The 17,919-nt window shown below is 42.7% G+C and overlaps 1 protein-coding gene and 1 long non-coding RNA gene across 13 annotated transcripts in view; both read left to right on the top strand.

Annotated features, from left to right (window-relative positions):
- LOC116610316 overlaps window positions 1–17,919 on the top strand; it is a 34,697-nt gene that overhangs the window by 11,240 nt on the left and 5,538 nt on the right. For 2 of the 12 annotated variants that reach the window (XM_048731691.1, XM_048731690.1), the window contains exon 2: window positions 4,822–5,106. The exons of 1 other annotated variant lie outside the window; for it this stretch is intronic. In XM_048731691.1, the coding sequence (XP_048587648.1) occupies window positions 4,889–5,106 (218 nt within the window). In that variant the 5' untranslated portion in view covers window positions 4,822–4,888. Of the gene's footprint in view, window positions 1–395; window positions 411–1,769; window positions 2,265–2,366; window positions 2,382–4,821; window positions 5,107–6,723; window positions 7,489–17,919 lie in introns of those variants that run through there. 9 more of the 12 variants (XR_007312605.1, XR_007312606.1, XR_007312603.1 and 6 more) reach the window with 9 other exon arrangements.
- On the top strand, window positions 11,104–16,097 carry LOC125570253. Its single transcript, XR_007312608.1, has 2 exons — window positions 11,104–12,644; window positions 15,928–16,097. It is a non-coding gene; the product is annotated as an uncharacterized LOC125570253 (long non-coding RNA).

Raw genomic sequence — 17,919 nt, 5'->3', positions numbered from 1 at the left:
TTTTGGGGTTTGGATCGCGGTCAGGAGAAGCAGCGGTAGAGTGGTATCGCGCATGCGTGAGATTTTTAAATTGAGTCACTTTGAGGTTTGATTCGGGCTTGATGGGACATTTCCGGTTATTACGATCATTATAACCGTCACGTTCGGGAAATTTCCGGTTATTACGAACGGTGTTCGAGTGACAAAATAGAGCCGAAGTTTAGCGTCCTTTTAGTCGGCGTGGTCGATCTGACGAATCCTTTCCCGGCGTTGCCGTGTTGCTATTCACTGCTGTGTTCTCTCTTAGTTATTGGGTAAGTAAAGACATGCATTTTCTTGATTACAATTGTAAATTGAGATTTAGCTTTCACATCGTGTTGTTAGAATTGTTTACATCGATTTTTTGCCTCCAATAGGGATTTTTTGCCGTGGTAAGTTGAGAATTTGGTTGTCGAGCGGTGTCACAATTTCAGTTTCCATGCGCTTAGTGTTTAGTTGTTAGAAAGAACCAAATACAATTCAATGGATAGTGATATAGTTTAGGTTTGTATATAATAACCGTTAAACTACAGAATAATCCCAAGTTCAGGTCTCAACGATCTATAGGTGAGCCGATGGAAACTGATTGAAACATTGCGATCACCGATCATTGGAAATGGTCGAAAGCAATGTATTAGGTAAATCGTGCTTGAAATTCTACAGACTTGAAAATAAAACTTTGCTTCATTGTTTATTAGAGTAAAATAAGTAAGAGATGTTATAAACAATTGATTTAGTACAATATTTCGAATTTATTTACCCTTTCCTGCCTAGATAGGGAATTTTCCGTATTTTGCTGCATGAAATTCTGCACGTTTCTCTCTTACAGCTCAAGTCAGCACAACGAATCGTTCGAGTTAAAACTTTTCCGCGGGTTCGAAATCCATCCACGACCACGGACCTTGCCTTTAGATCATGGACTTGACTCATGATATTTTGGTTGATTTTGATAGCGATTTAAAAGAGTTTTACGGCCTGGGAGAGAGAGATTCACAATCGGTAAACAACGATGGCCGTGGGCTAATTTCTAGCAGAAAAATGTCGGTATTTTGCGACCCAAAGACCAACTTTGGTACAGAACTGGTACTGCCATTGAGGAACAAGAAGCTACTCCATTTATCGGACCGAAGAATCATCCAAATAATGACTTTGAACTTTGTTTTTTTATATTTTCAACATTCTGAATTGATTTAATTTCTTGTCAATCGAACAAACTTGTTTGAGGCGCTTCCAAATGGCAAAAAGGAAACGAAGAGAAAGATTCTGAGTGGTTTGAGAGCAACAGCGAACGATGCAGGAACTAGCGGTGAATAAATTCAGCCACCATCTCGGTATTTTTGTAAGTACTCATGGCATCGGACTATTGCCAACAATTCGCAAATATTTGAGTGAAAAAGACTTGTTTCTCGTCCAGTTGGATATTGCAAAACCAAAAGCAGCAAATAATACTTTCTTGCAAGCCTATTTTGGCCGCATCTAAACAACAATGCAGAAAATTCTTCACAATACCATCTTGAATTTGTTCAATAGTCACCACTCGTTCCGCTCGATGATGTTCTCAAATCCTCGTGTTGTTGTGCTATACTTGATTTATTCACAGATTATGGCCAATTGTCAATCAATTAGACAGTCATGAGCAAAAATGGACAGTTGAGTTTTGTTCAATCCATGAAATAAAGCCGCTAAAATTTAGAAATAAAATGACGATGCAAGCCGTGCTTTTATTGCCGCCATGTTGATGCTGTATTGGTAGAAACTTTCTCATAGAAATTCCTAGTTTTTGTACTATAATTGCTTTGTAAATAATATTCTCTTGCTATACTTAGTTTAGATAGCTAACTATTTGTTATACCTTGTATTCATATTAACTGTAGTTTTGTATTATTGCTCGGAGTGAGCGTAGCGAACGGAAAGCAACACTAATCTAGGTGGGCTAGGATTTTTGCGGTTTGATTTTGGGGTTTGGATCGCGGTCAGGAGAAGCAGCGGTAGAGTGGTATCGCGCATGCGTGAGATTTTTAAATTGAGTCACTTTGAGGTTTGATTCGGGCTTGATGGGACATTTCCGGTTATTACGATCATTATAACCGTCACGTTCGGGAAATTTCCGGTTATTACGAACGGTGTTCGAGTGACAAAATAGAGCCGAAGTTTAGCGTCCTTTTAGTCGGCGTGGTCGATCTGACGAATCCTTTCCCGGCGTTGCCGTGTTGCTATTCACTGCTGTGTTCTCTCTTAGTTATTGGGTAAGTAAAGACATGCATTTTCTTGATTACAATTGTAAATTGAGATTTAGCTTTCACATCGTGTTGTTAGAATTGTTTACATCGATTTTTTGCCTCCAATAGGGATTTTTTGCCGTGGTAAGTTGAGAATTTGGTTGTCGAGCGGTGTCACAATTTCAGTTTCCATGCGCTTAGTGTTTAGTTGTTAGAAAGAACCAAATACAATTCAATGGATAGTGATATAGTTTAGGTTTGTATATAATAACCGTTAAACTACAGAATAATCCCAAGTTCAGGTCTCAACGATCTATAGGTGAGCCGATGGAAACTGATTGAAACATTGCGATCACCGATCATTGGAAATGGTCGAAAGCAATGTATTAGGTAAATCGTGCTTGAAATTCTACAGACTTGAAAATAAAACTTTGCTTCATTGTTTATTAGAGTAAAATAAGTAAGAGATGTTATAAACAATTGATTTAGTACAATATTTCGAATTTATTTACCCTTTCCTGCCTAGATAGGGAATTTTCCGTATTTTGCTGCATGAAATTCTGCACGTTTCTCTCTTACAGCTCAAGTCAGCACAACGAATCGTTCGAGTTAAAACTTTTCCGCGGGTTCGAAATCCATCCACGACCACGGACCTTGCCTTTAGATCATGGACTTGACTCATGATATTTTGGTTGATTTTGATAGCGATTTAAAAGAGTTTTACGGCCTGGGAGAGAGAGATTCACAATCGGTAAACAACGATGGCCGTGGGCTAATTTCTAGCAGAAAAATGTCGGTATTTTGCGACCCAAAGACCAACTTTGGTACAGAACTGGTACTGCCATTGAGGAGCAAGAAGCTACTCCATTTATCGGACCGAAGAATCATCCAAATAATGACTTTGAACTTTGTTTTTTTATATTTTCATCATTCTGAATTGATTTAATTTCTTGTCAACCGAACAAACTTGTTTGAGGCGCTTCTAAATGGCAAAAAGGAAACGAAGAGAAAGATTCTTGAGTGGTTTGAGAGAAACAGCGAACGATACAGGAACTAGCGGTGAATAAATTCAGCCACCTTCTCGGTATTTTTGTAAGTACTCATGGCATCGGACTATTGCCAACAATTCGCAAATATTTGAGTGAAAAAGACTTGTTTCTCGTCCAGTTGGATATTGCAAAACCAATAGCAGCAAATAATACTTTCTTGCAAGCCTATTTTGGCCGCATCTGAACAACAATGCAGAAAATTCTTCCCAATACCATCTTGAATTTGTTCAATAGTCACCACTCGTTCCGCTCGATGATGTTCTCAAATCCTCGTGTTGTTGTGTTATACTTGATTTATTCACAGATTATGGCCAATTGTCAATCAATTAGACAATCATGAGCAAAAATGGACAGTTGAGTTTTGTTCAATCCATGAAATAAAGCCGCTAAAATTTAGAAATGAAATGACGATGCAAGCCGTGCTTTTATTGCCGCCATGTTGATGCTGTATTGTGTAGAAACGGTGCTGACATGACTATCACAACCAGCTCGCTTAAACCTGAAAAATAGCTATGTATAATACTTGGATATGCTTTCCTAAAGAGTTAACTCTGAATCTTTGAAGTTAATTTGATGTAGTTTATCTGAAAACATGCATAAACTGGAACTAACAAATGACGGGCACGCGGTTAAATTGCGCTAAATTCAAAAAAGTTTGTCTTTGCCGGCTTATAAAAATTGTTGCAATACAATATTTGGAAAACCAGTACTTTATTCCGATCAATAATTATGTGGGCAATATTTGTTCTTACTATGTCAGCCCATGAAATTCTCAGGAAAAAGAAAAAACCTATAAAAACTGAAGACCTGGTGTCATTTTGTGTGCTAAGTTTGACTTCTGTTATGTTAAATACAGAAAACGAATTCTGTTATTTTTATCACGTTTATCGATGATTCATTCATTTCGTCGCGTGATATTTCTACGGAGGACGCCGTTTCGAATGCGGGCTTATTATCCCTCAGCGGATATACGTTTTATGCATGCGCTAGTCATTGTGGGCTCAAACAGTGGCCAGTAATTTAATGAACGGAGCATGCGCTGTGGATCTCGTCCACGATCGTGGACGGCGGTTTGATCAAACGAACTTGCGACCCATGGCAGAGGTATCTTTTCCTCGCGAACTCCAGCCCAGCGAAATACAGAAAAGAGGCCTCTGCTAGCAGGGAAAAGACTTCCCAATTTCCCATAAATAATAGGTTCCCTCCGAGCACTTCCCTATCTAACAGATATTCCTAGTCTTATGTCTTCTAGGCGATATGTTTCTCGTTCCTGTTTCTAACAGTCTGTAAAGTATCAGTATCAATAAATTCTTTTCCGATCAACCTGTTGCTATCCTTTTGTGCCTGCATTGTGCCTAGCGCCGGCCACATTAAAATACTATTTATATATAGTGCATAAATATTATACCTGCGGACCATCCTCAGCCGCGCGTGATTTGCTCATCGTTAAAATTCCATCTTATTATTTTGAATGATAACGTTTTATCACAATAGCGTAGTCGTATGATTATATACTAATTATCTATCTTTTTTAGATCATAACGAATCAAGTCACCCCATCCTACCAGATTTCCCTGCTTTTTCACCAGTACGTCGGTAGACATGGCCAGTGCGTCGGGAGACATGGCCAGTGCGTCGGGAGACATGGCCAGTGCGTCGGGAGACATGGCCAGTGCGTCGGGAGACATGGCCAGTGCGTCGGGAGACATGGCCAGTCCGTCTGGAGACATGGCCAGTCCGTCTGGAGACATGGCCAGTGCGTCGGGAGCCGGTGAGGCTATCTTCCAGGTAATAAGTATGAATGCTGGACAAAAAATAAAAGGCCCCTTTCAACAGCAAAGAGAGTATGTGCAAGGTGTGATAGATAAAAAAAACCCCGATCTTGTGTTTTTGCAAGAGTTTCCAAGTCCTGACAAGTTCATTGAGGAAAAACTACTACCAACAGGGTATCAGATTTTGCCAGGGGTCCGTAAGAAGTCCATATATACAACCATCATCTATAAAAATGAACTTGAAGTCAAGGAATACAACAACTATGATGATAACTCATTCCTCGGACTGTTGTACGTAGGACGCTGCAAAAAAGCCGGTTCATTAGACCTTTTGGTTGCGTCCTATCACGGAGCCAATACTCAAAAAGGACTAAACGATAAAAAGGAGGAGAATCTTTGTAAATTACTAACACTGCTAGATGGAGTTAGCTCTAATGAAGGATGCCCTGTTCTTGTTGGAGGTGACTTCAACCTTAAGTATAAGAAAGCTAAAAGAGTAGTTCAAAGAAGAAACACAACCAACCAGATCAAGTACAACCTGTATGTAGCAGCCTCCAAGGAAAAAAAAGAGGATGACATGGTGGACTATTTTATGTATAGCGGTCCAGTTAAAGATGTCAGCAATGTAGAAATTGTGGATGAGGATAACGAGTTGTTTAATCATAAACCTCTTTATGCAAATTTTAAGCAATCTAAACTCGTCCCATCACCGTTTGCCAAGAAGGAATTGTTCCGACAAAAAAAATGACTCTCCCTTACTTGACTCTAAATTATCTGCGAACTCAGAACAAAATTATCTGCGTGCTGAGAACGCAAAACTACAATCTACGGTCGAGATGTTGACAGAAGAAAGAGATTACCTTCGTAAAGCCCTTCTTGAAGTGGGTAAAAACCGGCACCCAGTCGTTATTTGCTGTTGCGCGGACATCCACAGGGGAAAATATGGCCCTTTCCCAGAGCAAAAAGAATAACTAAAAAAAACAATATTGACTAGTTTATAAATTATATTCTGGTTGTGAGATGCTCTACGTATATCACATCCTTCCAGGATCACCAGAAAATTATATAAACGTATAAGTGCATAGCCCACAAATGTATTAAACACCCAGAAATGTTAGAAACCCACAATTGTAATAAGAAGTTGCCCACAAATGTAATAAACCCACATTTGTAATAACAAGCAATCTGGTGCCGTACAAACAAAAAAGGGGAATTGGCACTTTGCCAAGAAAAAGATTATGCTTTTTATTGTATGGCTACTGTAGTACGCGCGCTCTGATTGGCTGTGAAGCGGGCTGGAAATCCTATGATATTGCCCGACGGCATTAAAACCAACATCTCTCAGTTCAAGACCTATTTGGTATGTTGTATGTTTGAAATCGATTGATAAACTAATCGATATTTGCGCCAAAGCGAAAGTTGATTTTTTTTTTCTTATTTTAATTTTTAAAAGCCATAAAGATTTGTGTGGGGCAGTTAGCATATTTTCCATAAGCCTGATTTATGCAAGACCCACTTTTCTTTGCAGCCACTGTCTTGGCTGATCACTAACCCCTTGTTTCATTTTTTTCTCTGTTTTTTAAGAGAAAAGGAACAAAAACAAATTGCTTGTAGTATTATTCTTAAACAAAAGACATTATTTAATTGAAGGCATTGTATGTCTAGAAAGGGAAATGTGAAGTCTGGAAACCATAACAGACAATCTGATTAGCTGTGGAGGGGATGTGCAGTCGTAGATATTATGGAAAGTAAGTACAGTAGCGGATCTAGGGGGGGTGGGGTTAACCCCCTCCCCTTTGGGCTGCCAGTAAGCCATATGTAACAAATATAACACCCACTCCCCCCTTACCCACTGAACCAACCCCTCCCCCCCCCCCTTTAGCGAAAAGCTAGATCAGCCCCTGAAGTATATGTTTGGTTGAGTGGAAGGGGCACAACCCATGTGCCCACCCCGAGCTGCATGCCTGTACATACCCAGTAAGCTAGTTGGGTCTAAGTGGTGGTCATGAAAATAGCTACTGAAATGATTACTGCTCGTGTGTTAACATAGTTCATTGAGTCAATGTTGCGTTAAATTTCAAGGCGGAAAATGTCTTTATAAAAAGGTTATGCTATATTCATGGAAAACATGAGAGAACAATGCATTCAATGGCCGCTTGCAGCGATTCTGTAGTTTTGTCGACAAGATAGAGGTTAGGGTCCCATGAAACCCTTAACCTAACGCTGTGTCCCGATTGAGTTCAGTTCATTTAGAAAATGTAGGAGTTATGCTTCATTGTGACTTCGAAAACTGTTCTAAAGATAGATCGCACTGTGATATTTAAGAACATTACCCTACCTTGGGGCATTTGAAGAAAAACTCATCGAATATTACAGTATATGAAAAGTTTTTGCTTATTACATTTAAGATTTAAAAATTTGAAGGTGCTATGTCTGGCCTCGTTTGGTGTCAATTTGTATCATGTAAATACAGATATTAAGATAATCTTATTTGGTTTGGATCGGGTATTCGTACCAAGACGTAGGGGGCCTAAAGTGGTGTGGTAGTGAGGTGGGTGTGATCATATGGTATGGTGATGTTGGAGGGTGATGGTGAAGGATGGCTAGTAAGGTAGTGTAGAGTAGAGATGGTAGTAATGTAATTACGGTGAAAAGGTGGATAGGTTAGACTAGTAGGTGGTGGAGGGTGGTGAAAAGATAAAGTGGGACTATAGAATAGGTTGTGGTACTGTGTGGTGGGTAGGTGAAAAAGAAAAAAAAAATATGGTGTGGTATGGAGATGGCTAATAGCATTGTTAATGGGGGAAAATTGGTACGGTGTATAGGTAAGAGTGGTGGTGAGGGAGATGTGGAGTAGATAAGGCTTATAATTTAGTGTGAGGGGTCTGTGTGTTTTAAAATGGTAGTGGTGCGGAGGTCGATTTAAAATTTGTGAGGTTGTGGTGTAAATGTGGGTGATAATGTATCGTTATGATGTTAAGTGATCGTGAGGTGTTGGTTTGTGGTTAGGTAGGGTGGGTCATAGGGTGTGGTCGTTTGTAGTTGGGTTTTGTGCTGTGGGGTAAATGTTTGTATGGTGGGGGAGGGGGCTGTATATAGGTGTTTGTAGGGGGGGAAATTGGTTGTGGGGTAGTGTAGGGTGTGGTTGGTTGATATAGTCGTTGAATGCTATGGTGTGTATGTAGTAGGCTATGTGTGGAGGGGTAGATGTGTGGGAGGGGGGTTGGGCTTTATGTAGGGTGTGGTGTTGGAGGGAGCGCTGGTTGTAGGACTAGTGGCTGCTTTAGGGTGTGGTTGGTTTGGTGTGTTGTAGGGTGGGTAGTGTTGTGGCAATGGGGGGATAGGGGTGTGTGGTTTTGGTGTTGGCAGGGGTCTGGCTTGTGTAGGGTGTGTTAGGTGTGTATGTAAGTGTAGGTGTGTGGGGCTTAGGTGGGTGTTGTGTTGGGGCTTGGAATAATCGTGGTGGGTTGTATGATGGCGTGGTTTGGGTAAAGTGGGTATGGGGCTGTTTGGGGTGAGGGATGAGGGGGTGCTTGTTGTGGGTGGTTGAGTGCGGGTGGTGTGAGTAGGGGGGTACTTGGGTGGTTAGCTAGGTATGAGGGGGGGGAGAGAAAGGGGGTTGTGACCTGTATAGAGCTGGGTGGTAGTAGTGGGTAGGTATGTTGTGTGGTAAGGATAGAGTAAGATTTAATTTGTGAGAGGGATGTGGGTATGTATGTGTATGTACTATGTGTAGGAGGGAAGGTGGGGTGGTTGTGTGTGTGTTGGGCGTGTGGTGTTGGGGGAGTGGGATGGTGTGGGGTCTGTATGCCTAGGGGTGGTGGTAGTGGCATGTTGGGGGGGAGTTGAGGTGTGTAGGTGGGGTTAGGGTTGTAGGGTAAAGGGGTGGAGTGTGCTAGTGGTATGAGGTGGGTATGGGAGGGTGTGGGTAGTAGGGCGCGTTTAGTGGTGGGTGTGGGGAGGAGGGCTGGGCGGTGAGGTGTAGTGTGAGGGGGTGTGGTGCGGTGGGGGAGTGAGGTGTGTTAGTGTGGCTAAGTGTGTGAGTAGATGGCAAGTGTGGTGGTTTGGTGGAGGGGATCGGGGAGCTCGGGGGGAACTGTAGTGTATTATGAGGTTGGTGGCTAGGGCTGGCTGGGGGGGAGATAGATAGTAGGGCATCAAGTTGGGTAGGGGAGAGGTCGTCAAGAGAATTATGGTTAGGAGATGTTGTGTGAGGGGGTGAGGCATGTTGGAGTAAAATATCATCTTCAATGTAGGAGGGGTCTGTATGATAAGGGGTGTTGAGGTGTTAGAGTAGAGTGTGGGTGGATTGGGTTGTGGCAGTGGTGGTTAACACGTGTGGGCGTACAGTAGGTACTGTTGTGCCATAGCGACGGCAGGTGGAGGCTGTGGAGAGATTATAATGATGAGTGTAAGCAATGTGGGAGGGAGGGGGGTTGTATGTTGTTATCAGAGGAAAAGTGGAAAGGAGGTGAGGTGTGGGAGGGGGTACGTCTTGGGATCACAGATTGTGATACAGCACTTTCCCCGTGTGGTACATAACTTTTTGGTTTGGATCGGGTATTCGTACCAAGACGTAGGGGCCTAAAGTTGGGTGGTAGTGAGGTGGGTGTGATCATATGGTGTGGTGATGTTGGAGGGTGATGGTGAAGGATGGCTAATAAGGTAATGTAGAGTGGAGATGGTAGTAATGTAATTACGGTGAAAAGGTGGATAGGTTCAACTAGTAGGTGGTGGAGGGTTGTGAAAAGATAAAGTGGGACTATAGAATAGGTTTTGGTAGTGTGGTGGGTAGGTGAAAAAGAGAAATAATAATAATATGGTGTGGTAGAGAGATGGCTGTGTTGGTGGGGAAAAAATTGGTACGGTGTATAGGTAAGAGTGGTGGTGAGGTTGATGTGGAGTAGATAAGGCTTATGATTTAGCGTGATGGGTCTGTGTGTTAAAATGGTAGTGGTGCGGAGGTCGATTTAAAATTTGAGGTTATGGTGTAAATGTGGGTGATAATATATCGTTATGAGAGAGTGAGTGAGTGTGGTATTGTAGTATATAGGGAGGCGGTGATAGAAGATGAAGATGGTGATAGGTTGAGATAAGTAGGTGGAGAGGTGGTTGTGTAGCGAATTTTTTTTTGTTGAGTGGAGAAGGTAGTTAGTAAATGTGGTATTATGTGGAGATTGAAACAGTAAAATCGGTAACTTGTGGCGAGTGTTGTGTAGCGGATGTGAAGAGGTGATGGCGGCATTAGTGAAATCTGATGAAGGGGGATAATGCGAGTGTGAGCAGAATGATGAGCAGGGGTATTGTGACGAGACTGTGTAGTGTTTTTGAGAAAGTGTGTTGTGTGTAGGGTAGGAAAGTAATATGTAGGATGAGAGAAAGAAAAGTGTTTAGATTGTAGAGAGGAAATGGTGAGCGGTAATGGAGAGGGTGAGGTATGTGTGGAGGTATGTATATAATGAAGTGTGTAAGTGGTATGATTGCCAGGCGAAATTAAATAATAATAGAGATTGAATGAGTGTTGCGAAAACGCCGAGAAAAAATATAAAAAACTGTAGCGGTGAAAGGAAGTATTGCGGACAATGGAGAATGATGCTAGTAAAACGGCGAGAAGAAGATGAAGTAGGGGCGCGGGAGGCGACAAAGGGAGCGCGGTGAGAGTGGAGATGACGCTGAAACGTTAACAAGACAGGAAGGATAGTTTACCCCAAATGAAGCGATAATCGGTGGTAAGAGATAAGAGGAAAAGGCAAAGGCATGAAGAAAACAACCGGCATGTATATGCAAAATAAACATAACAAAATAAACAAATAAGACAAAAGTGTGTAGGTCATTTCAAAGAGCTCTTTTTTGGTTTGGATCGGGTATTCGTACCAAGACGTAGGGGCCTAAAGTGGTGTGGTAGTGAGGTAGGTGTGATCATATGGTATGGTGATGTTGGAGGGTGATGGTGAAGGATGGCTAGTAAGGTAATGTAGAGTGGAGATGGTAGTAGTGTAATTGCGGTGAAAAGGTGGATAGGTTAGACTAGTAGGTGGTGGAGGGTGGTGAAAAGATAAAGTGGGACTTTAGAATAGGTTGTGGTAGTGTGGTGGGAAGGTGAAAAAAATAATAATAATAATAATAATAATATGGTGTGGTAGGGAGATGGCTAATGGCTGTGTTGGTGGGGAAAAAATTGGTACGGGGTATAGGTGAGAGTGGTGGTGAGGGGGATGTGGAGTAGATAAGGCTTATAATTTAGCGTGATGGGTCTGTGTGTGTTAAAAAGGTAGTGGTGCGGAGGTCGATTTCAAATTTGTGAGGTTATGGTGTAAATGTGGGTGATAATATATCGTTATGAGAGAGTGAGTGAGTGTGGTATTGTAGTATATAGGAAGGCGGTGATAGAAGATAAAGATGGTGATAGGTTGAGATAAGTAGGTGGAGAGGTGGTTGTGTAGCGAATGGTGAAACTTAGTTTATGTTTGTGAATTTGCAGTGTGAAGGAAGGGGAAGGGGTGATAGGGTTATCAGGTTATGTTCGGGTGGTTAAGATTATGGATTATGAGACGACAGTTAAGGTTGTTATAAGAGATGGGGTTGATAATAAAACGACATGAGAGTTATGAATAAAGAGTTTTTTTGTTGAGTGGAGAAGGTAGTTAGTAAATATGATATTATGTGGAGATTGAAACAGTTAAAATCGGTAACTTGTGGCGAGTGTTGTGTAGCGGATGTGAAGAGGTGATGGCGGCATTAGTGAAATCTGATGAAGGGGGATAATGCGAGTGTGAACAGAATGATGAGCAGGGATATTGTGACGAGACTGTGTAGTGTTTTTGAGAAAGTGTGTTGTGTGTAGGGTAGAAAAGTAATATGTAGGGTAAGAGAAAGAAAAGTGTTTGGATTGTAGAGAGGAAATTGTGAGCGGTAATGGAGAGGGTGAGGTATGTGTGGACGTATGTAACTAATGAAGTGTGTAAGTGGTATGATTGACAGGCGGAATTAAATAATAATAATAATAGAGATTGAATGAGTGTTGCGAAAACGCCGAGAAAAAATATAAAATACTGTAGCGGTGAAAGGGAGTATTGCGGACAATGGAAAATGATGCTAGTAAAACGGCGAGAAGAAGATGAAGTAGGGGCGCGGGAGGCGACAAAGGGAGCGCGGTGAGAGTGGAGATGACGCTGAAACGTTAACAAGACAGGAAGGATAGTTTACCCCAGATAAAGCGATAATCGGTGGTAAGAGATAAGGGGAAAAGGCAAAGGCATGAAAAAAACAACCGGCATGTATATGCAAAATAAACATAACAAAATAAACCAATAAGACAAAAGTGTGTAGGTCATTTCAAAGAGCTCTGCGAAATGTAGAACTAAAGGCATATAACGTTAACCAAGACTTCTCATCAGGGGGCGAGGTCTATTGGAGAGTGGAGATGACGCTGAAACGTTAACATGACAGGAAGGATAGTTTACCCCAAATGAAGCGATAATCGGTGGTAAGAGATAAGAGGAAAAGGCATAGGCATGAAGAAAACAACCGGCATGTATATGCAAAATAAACATAACAAAATAAACAAATAAGACAAAAGTGTGTAGGTCATTTCAAAGAGCTCTTTTTTGGTTTGGATCGGGTATTCGTACCAAGACGTAGGGGCCTAAAGTGGTGTGATAGTGAGGTGGGTGTGATCATATGGTATGGTGATGTTGGAGGGTGATGGTGAAGGATGGCTAGTAAGGTAATGTAGAGTGGAGATGGTAGTAATGTAATTGCGGTGAAAAGGTGGATAGGTTAAACTAGTAGGTGGTGGAGGGTGGTGAAGAGATAAAGTGGGACTATAGAATAGGTTGTGATAGTGTGTGGTGGGTAGGTGAAAAAGAAAAAAAATAATAATATGGTGTGGTATGGAGATGGCTAATGGCTGTGTTGGTGGGGAAAAAATTGGTACGGTGTATAGGTAAGAGTGGTGGTGAGGGAGATGTGGAGTAGATAAGGCTTATAATTTAGTGTGAGGGGTCTGTGTGTGTTAAAATGGTAGTGGTGCAGAGGTCGATTTAAAATTTGTGAGGTTATTGTGTAAATGTGGGTGATAATGTATCGTTATGATGTTAAGTGATCGTGAGGTGTTGGTTTGTGGGTAGGTAGGGTGGGTCATAGGGTGTGGTCATTTGTAGTTGGGTTTTGTGCTGTGGGGTAAATGTTTGTATGGTGGGGGAGGGGGCTGTATGTAGGTGTTTGTAGGGGAGGGAATTGGTTGTGGGGTAGTGTCTGGTGTAGGGTGTGGCTTGTTGGTGTGTTGTGGGTTGGTTGATATAGTCGTGGAATGCTATGGTGTGTATGTAGTAGGCTATGTGTGGAGGGGTAGATAAGTTTGTGGTGGGAGGTGGGTTGGGCTGTATGTAGGGTGTGGTGTTGGAAGGAGCGCTGGTTGTAGGACTAGTGGCTGCTGTAGGGTGTTGTTGGTTTGGTGTGTTGTAGGGTGAGTAGTGTTGTGGCCATGGGGGGGGGGGGGAAAGGGGTGTGTGGTTTTTGTGTTGGCAGGGGTCTGGCTTGTGTAGGGTGTGTTAGGTGTGTATATTTTAGGTGAGAGTGTAGGAAAGTGTGAGAGGGGGGGGGGGAGGAAGTGTAGGTGTGTGGGGCTTAGGTGGGTGTTGGTGTTGTGTTGGGGCTTGGAATAATCGTGGTGGGTTGTATGACAACGTGGTATGGGTGAAGTGGGTACGGGGCTGTTTGTGGGGTGAGGGATGAGGGGGTGCTTGTTGTGGGGTGGTTGGGTGCGGGTGATGTGAGTAGAGGGGTACTTGGGTGGCTAGCTAGGTATGAGGGGGGAGAGAAAGGGGGTTGTGACATGTATAGAGCTTGGTGGTAGTAGTGGGTAGGTATGTTGTGTGGTAAGGATAGAGTAAGATTTAATTTGTTAGAGGGATGTTGGTATGTATGTGTTTGTACTATGTGTAGACGGGAAGGTGGTTGTAGGTGGGGTGGTTGTGTGTTTTGGGCGTGTGGTGTTAGGGGAGTGGGATGGTGTGGGGGTCTGTATGCCTAGGGGTGGTGGTAGTGGCATGTTGGGGTGTAGTTGAGGTGTGTAGGTGGGGTAAGGGGTGTGGGGTACAGGGGAGGAGTGTGCTAGTGGTATGAGGTGGGTATGGGAGCGTGTAGGTAGTAGGGCGCGTTTAGTGGTAGGTGTGGGGAGAAGGGCTAAGCGGTGAGGTGTAGTGGGAGGGGGTGCGGTGGGGGTGTGGGTAGTGGAGGGTTTGGGGGGTAAGGTGTGTTAGTGTGGGAGTGTGGCGGTGTGGTGGAGTGGATCGGGGCGTGGAGGTGTGGGAGAGGGTACGTCTTGGGATCACAGATTGTGATACAGCACTTTCCCTGTATGGTACATAACTCTTTGGTTTGGATCGGGTATTCGTACCAAGACGTAGGGGCCTAAAGTGGTGTGGTAGTGAGGTGGGTGTAATCATATGGTATGGTCATGTTGGAGGGTGATGGTGAAGGATGGCTAGTAAGGTAATGTAGAGTGGAGATGGTAGTAATGTAATTGCGGTGAAAAGGTGGATAGGTTACACTAGTAGGTGGTGGAGGGTGGTGAAAAGATAAAGTGGGACTTTAGAATAGGTTGTGGTAGTGTGGTAGGAAGGTGAAAAAAAAAAATAATAATAATAATAATAATAATAATAATATGGTGTGGTAGGGAGATGGTTAATGGCTGTGTTGGTGGCGAAAAAATTGGTACGGGGTATAGGTGAGAGTGGTGGTGAGGGGGATGTGGAGTAGATAAGGCTTATAATTTAGCGTGATGGGTCTGTGTGTGTTAAAAAGGTAGTGGTGCGGAGGTCGATTTCAAATTTGTGAGGTTATGGTGTAAATGTGGGTGATAATATATCGTTATGAGAGAGTGAGTGAGTGTGGTATTGTAGTATATAGGAAGGCGGTGATAGAAGATAAAGATGGTGATAGGTTGAGATAAGTAGGGGGAGAGGTGGTTGTGTAGCGAATGGTGAAACTTAGTTTATGTTTGTGAATTTGCAGTGTGAAGGAAGGGGAAGGGGTGATAGGGTTATCAGGTTATGTTCGGGTGGTTAAGATTATGGATTATGAGACGACAGTTAAGGTTGTTATAAGAGATGGGGTTGATAATAAAACGACATGAGAGTTATGAATAAAGAGTTTTTTTGTTGAGTGGAGAAGGTAGTTAGTAAATATGATATTATGTGGAGATTGAAACAGTTAAAATCGGTAACTTGTGGCGAGTGTTGTGTAGCGGATGTGAAGAGGTGATGGCGGCATTAGTGAAATCTGATGAAGGGGGATAATGCGAGTGTGAACAGAATGATGAGCAGGGATATTGTGACGAGACTGTGTAGTGTTTTTGAGAAAGTGTGTTGTGTGTAGGGTAGAAAAGTAATATGTAGGGTAAGAGAAAGAAAAGTGTTTGGATTGTAGAGAGGAAATTGTGAGCGGTAATGGAGAGGGTGAGGTATGTGTGGACGTATGTATCTAATGAAGTGTGTAAGTGGTATGATTGACAGGCGGAATTAAATAATAATAATAATAATAGAGATTGAATGAGTGTTGCGAAAACGCCGAGAAAAAAATATAAAATACTGTAGCGGTGAAAGGGAGTATTGCGGACAATGGAAAATGATGCTAGTAAAACGGCGAGAAGAAGATGAAGTAGGGGCGCGGGAGGCGACAAAGGGAGCGCGGTGAGAGTGGAGATGACGCTGAAACGTTAACAAGACAGGAAGGATAGTTTACCCCAGATAAAGCGATAATCGGTGGTAAGAGATAAGGGGAAAAGGCAAAGGCATGAAAAAAACAACCGGCATGTATATGCAAAATAAACATAACAAAATAAACCAATAAGACAAAAGTGTGTAGGTCATTTCAAAGAGCTCTGCGAAATGTAGAACTAAAGGCATATAACGTCAACCAAGACTTCTCATCAGGGGGCGAGGTCTATTGATTGGTCATATACGAACCTGGAGAATAAAGCTGGTAGACTTAGGGGAAAGCTAGGGGAAAAGCGGCGATGATGGTGGGAGTAAAAAGGGTAAAAAAACTAGGGAGACGATTCGTATATGAAGCGTGTTTCGAATGATAAGGCCCTCATCACCCGCCCCTACACGCTCGTTAGTAATGCCTCTAGTGAAGCGTGGTGCATGCAATGGCCAAACCTGTGTAGCGCCTGGCTCCGGCTGAGTGCACGGCTTGGTATGAAAAGTAAAAGTTAGCGCGCCGGGGAATGAGGTAGAGAGAAAAAAGTGGATAGAGGCTAAGATAGGAGGGGGAAGTGTGTAGTGGACAAAATGGTGCATGTGATGGCCCTGGCTAGTGGCTGTATGTGGTGGACTAAATGATGAATAAGTGTGGGAACTTATGCATGTAGCAGGAAGGGAAGAGAATACGGGTGTCGTGATGTGGTGGGTAGTATATAGGATGTGTGGAAAGGAGGGTGTACATACCCGAGATGTGTATTGGCGGAGCTTAGATTGCGTGTCTTGGAGGTATTCCGTATGCAGCGAATTGAGGGGTTATGAGGGGATTGCGCTCGTGGTTATACGAGTATTAGATGAAAATAGATATCGCTGTTTCCGGTTCCGGTTATTGTACATCCGGGTATTTATTAACTAGGTTGCGGTTTGGTTTACAAAATTGGCAAAGTATGGCGGATGAATACAATGAATGGCTATATTATTGTACAAGAATATTTTTGAAGTGTTCTGTGCTAGATAGGATGACGGGGTGGCATACGCTGAGAGGATAGAGTGTTGGTGAGGAGCCAGGTGAGGATATTCAGGGCAGTAGCGTGTGTTACGTAGGAGTCTCGTGGAAGTTTTCCTACGGTCATTGTTGAGGCCGGTATGTCTATATCTGGAGATGGTGGCTTGTTGTCGATGGAATGTACTTCTATAGAAGGACTGTTTTTATTGGTGTGGATATGCTGTGTGGTACAGGAGACTCGTAGGATTCCTTTTTTGTTTGGATCGGGTATTCGTACCAAGACGTAGGGGCCTAAAGTGGTGTGGTAGTGAGGTGGGTGTGATCGTATGATGTGGTGATGTTGGAGGGTGATGGTGAAGGATGGCTAATAAGGTAATGTAGAGTGGAGATGGTAGTAATGTAATTACGGTGAAAAGGTGGATAGGTTAGACTAGTAGGTGGTGGAGGGTGGTGAAAAGATAAAGTGGGACTATAGAATAGGTTGTGGTACTGTGTGGTGGGTAGGTGAAAAAGAGAAAAAATAATATGGTGTGGTATGGAGATGGCTAATGGCTGTGTTGGTGGGGAAAAATTGGTACGGTGTATAGGTAAGAGTGGTGGTGAGGGAGATGTGGAGTAGATAAGGCTTATAATTTAGCGTGATGGGTATGTGTGTGTTGAAATGGTAGTGGTGCGGACGTTGATTTAAAATTTGTGAGGTTATGGTGTAAATGTGGGTGATAATGTATCGTTATGATGTTAGGTGTGTTGTGGGTTGGTTGATATAGTCGTGGGATGCTATATGGTGTGTATGTAGTTGGCTATGTGTGGAGGGGTAGATGTGTGTGTGGTGGGAGGGGGGTTGGGCTGTATGTAGGGTGTGGTGTTGGAGGGAGCGCTGGTTGTAGGACTAGTGGCTGCTGTAGGATGTGGTTGGTTTGGTGTGTTGTAGGGTGAGTAGTGTTGTGGCCATGGGGGGGGAAAGGTGTGTGTGGTTTTTGTATTAAGATAATCTTAACACAGGTTGTCATCGCAGTAATATACTGTTAGCTCCACTTGATATTTATTTGTTTAAGGAAAAAAAACAAAATAACAAAATTGTGTTAGGAGAGCTAAAAAAATATTCAACCAAAAGTGAAATGCGGAACTTTTAATTGTTTTGTACTACAA

The sequence above is a fragment of the Nematostella vectensis genome, chromosome 8 (assembly GCF_932526225.1).
Source record: "Nematostella vectensis chromosome 8, jaNemVect1.1, whole genome shotgun sequence".
In the NCBI taxonomy this organism is placed as follows: Eukaryota; Metazoa; Cnidaria; class Anthozoa; order Actiniaria; family Edwardsiidae; genus Nematostella; species Nematostella vectensis.
This window is presented reverse-complemented; position numbering and strand designations above follow the sequence as displayed.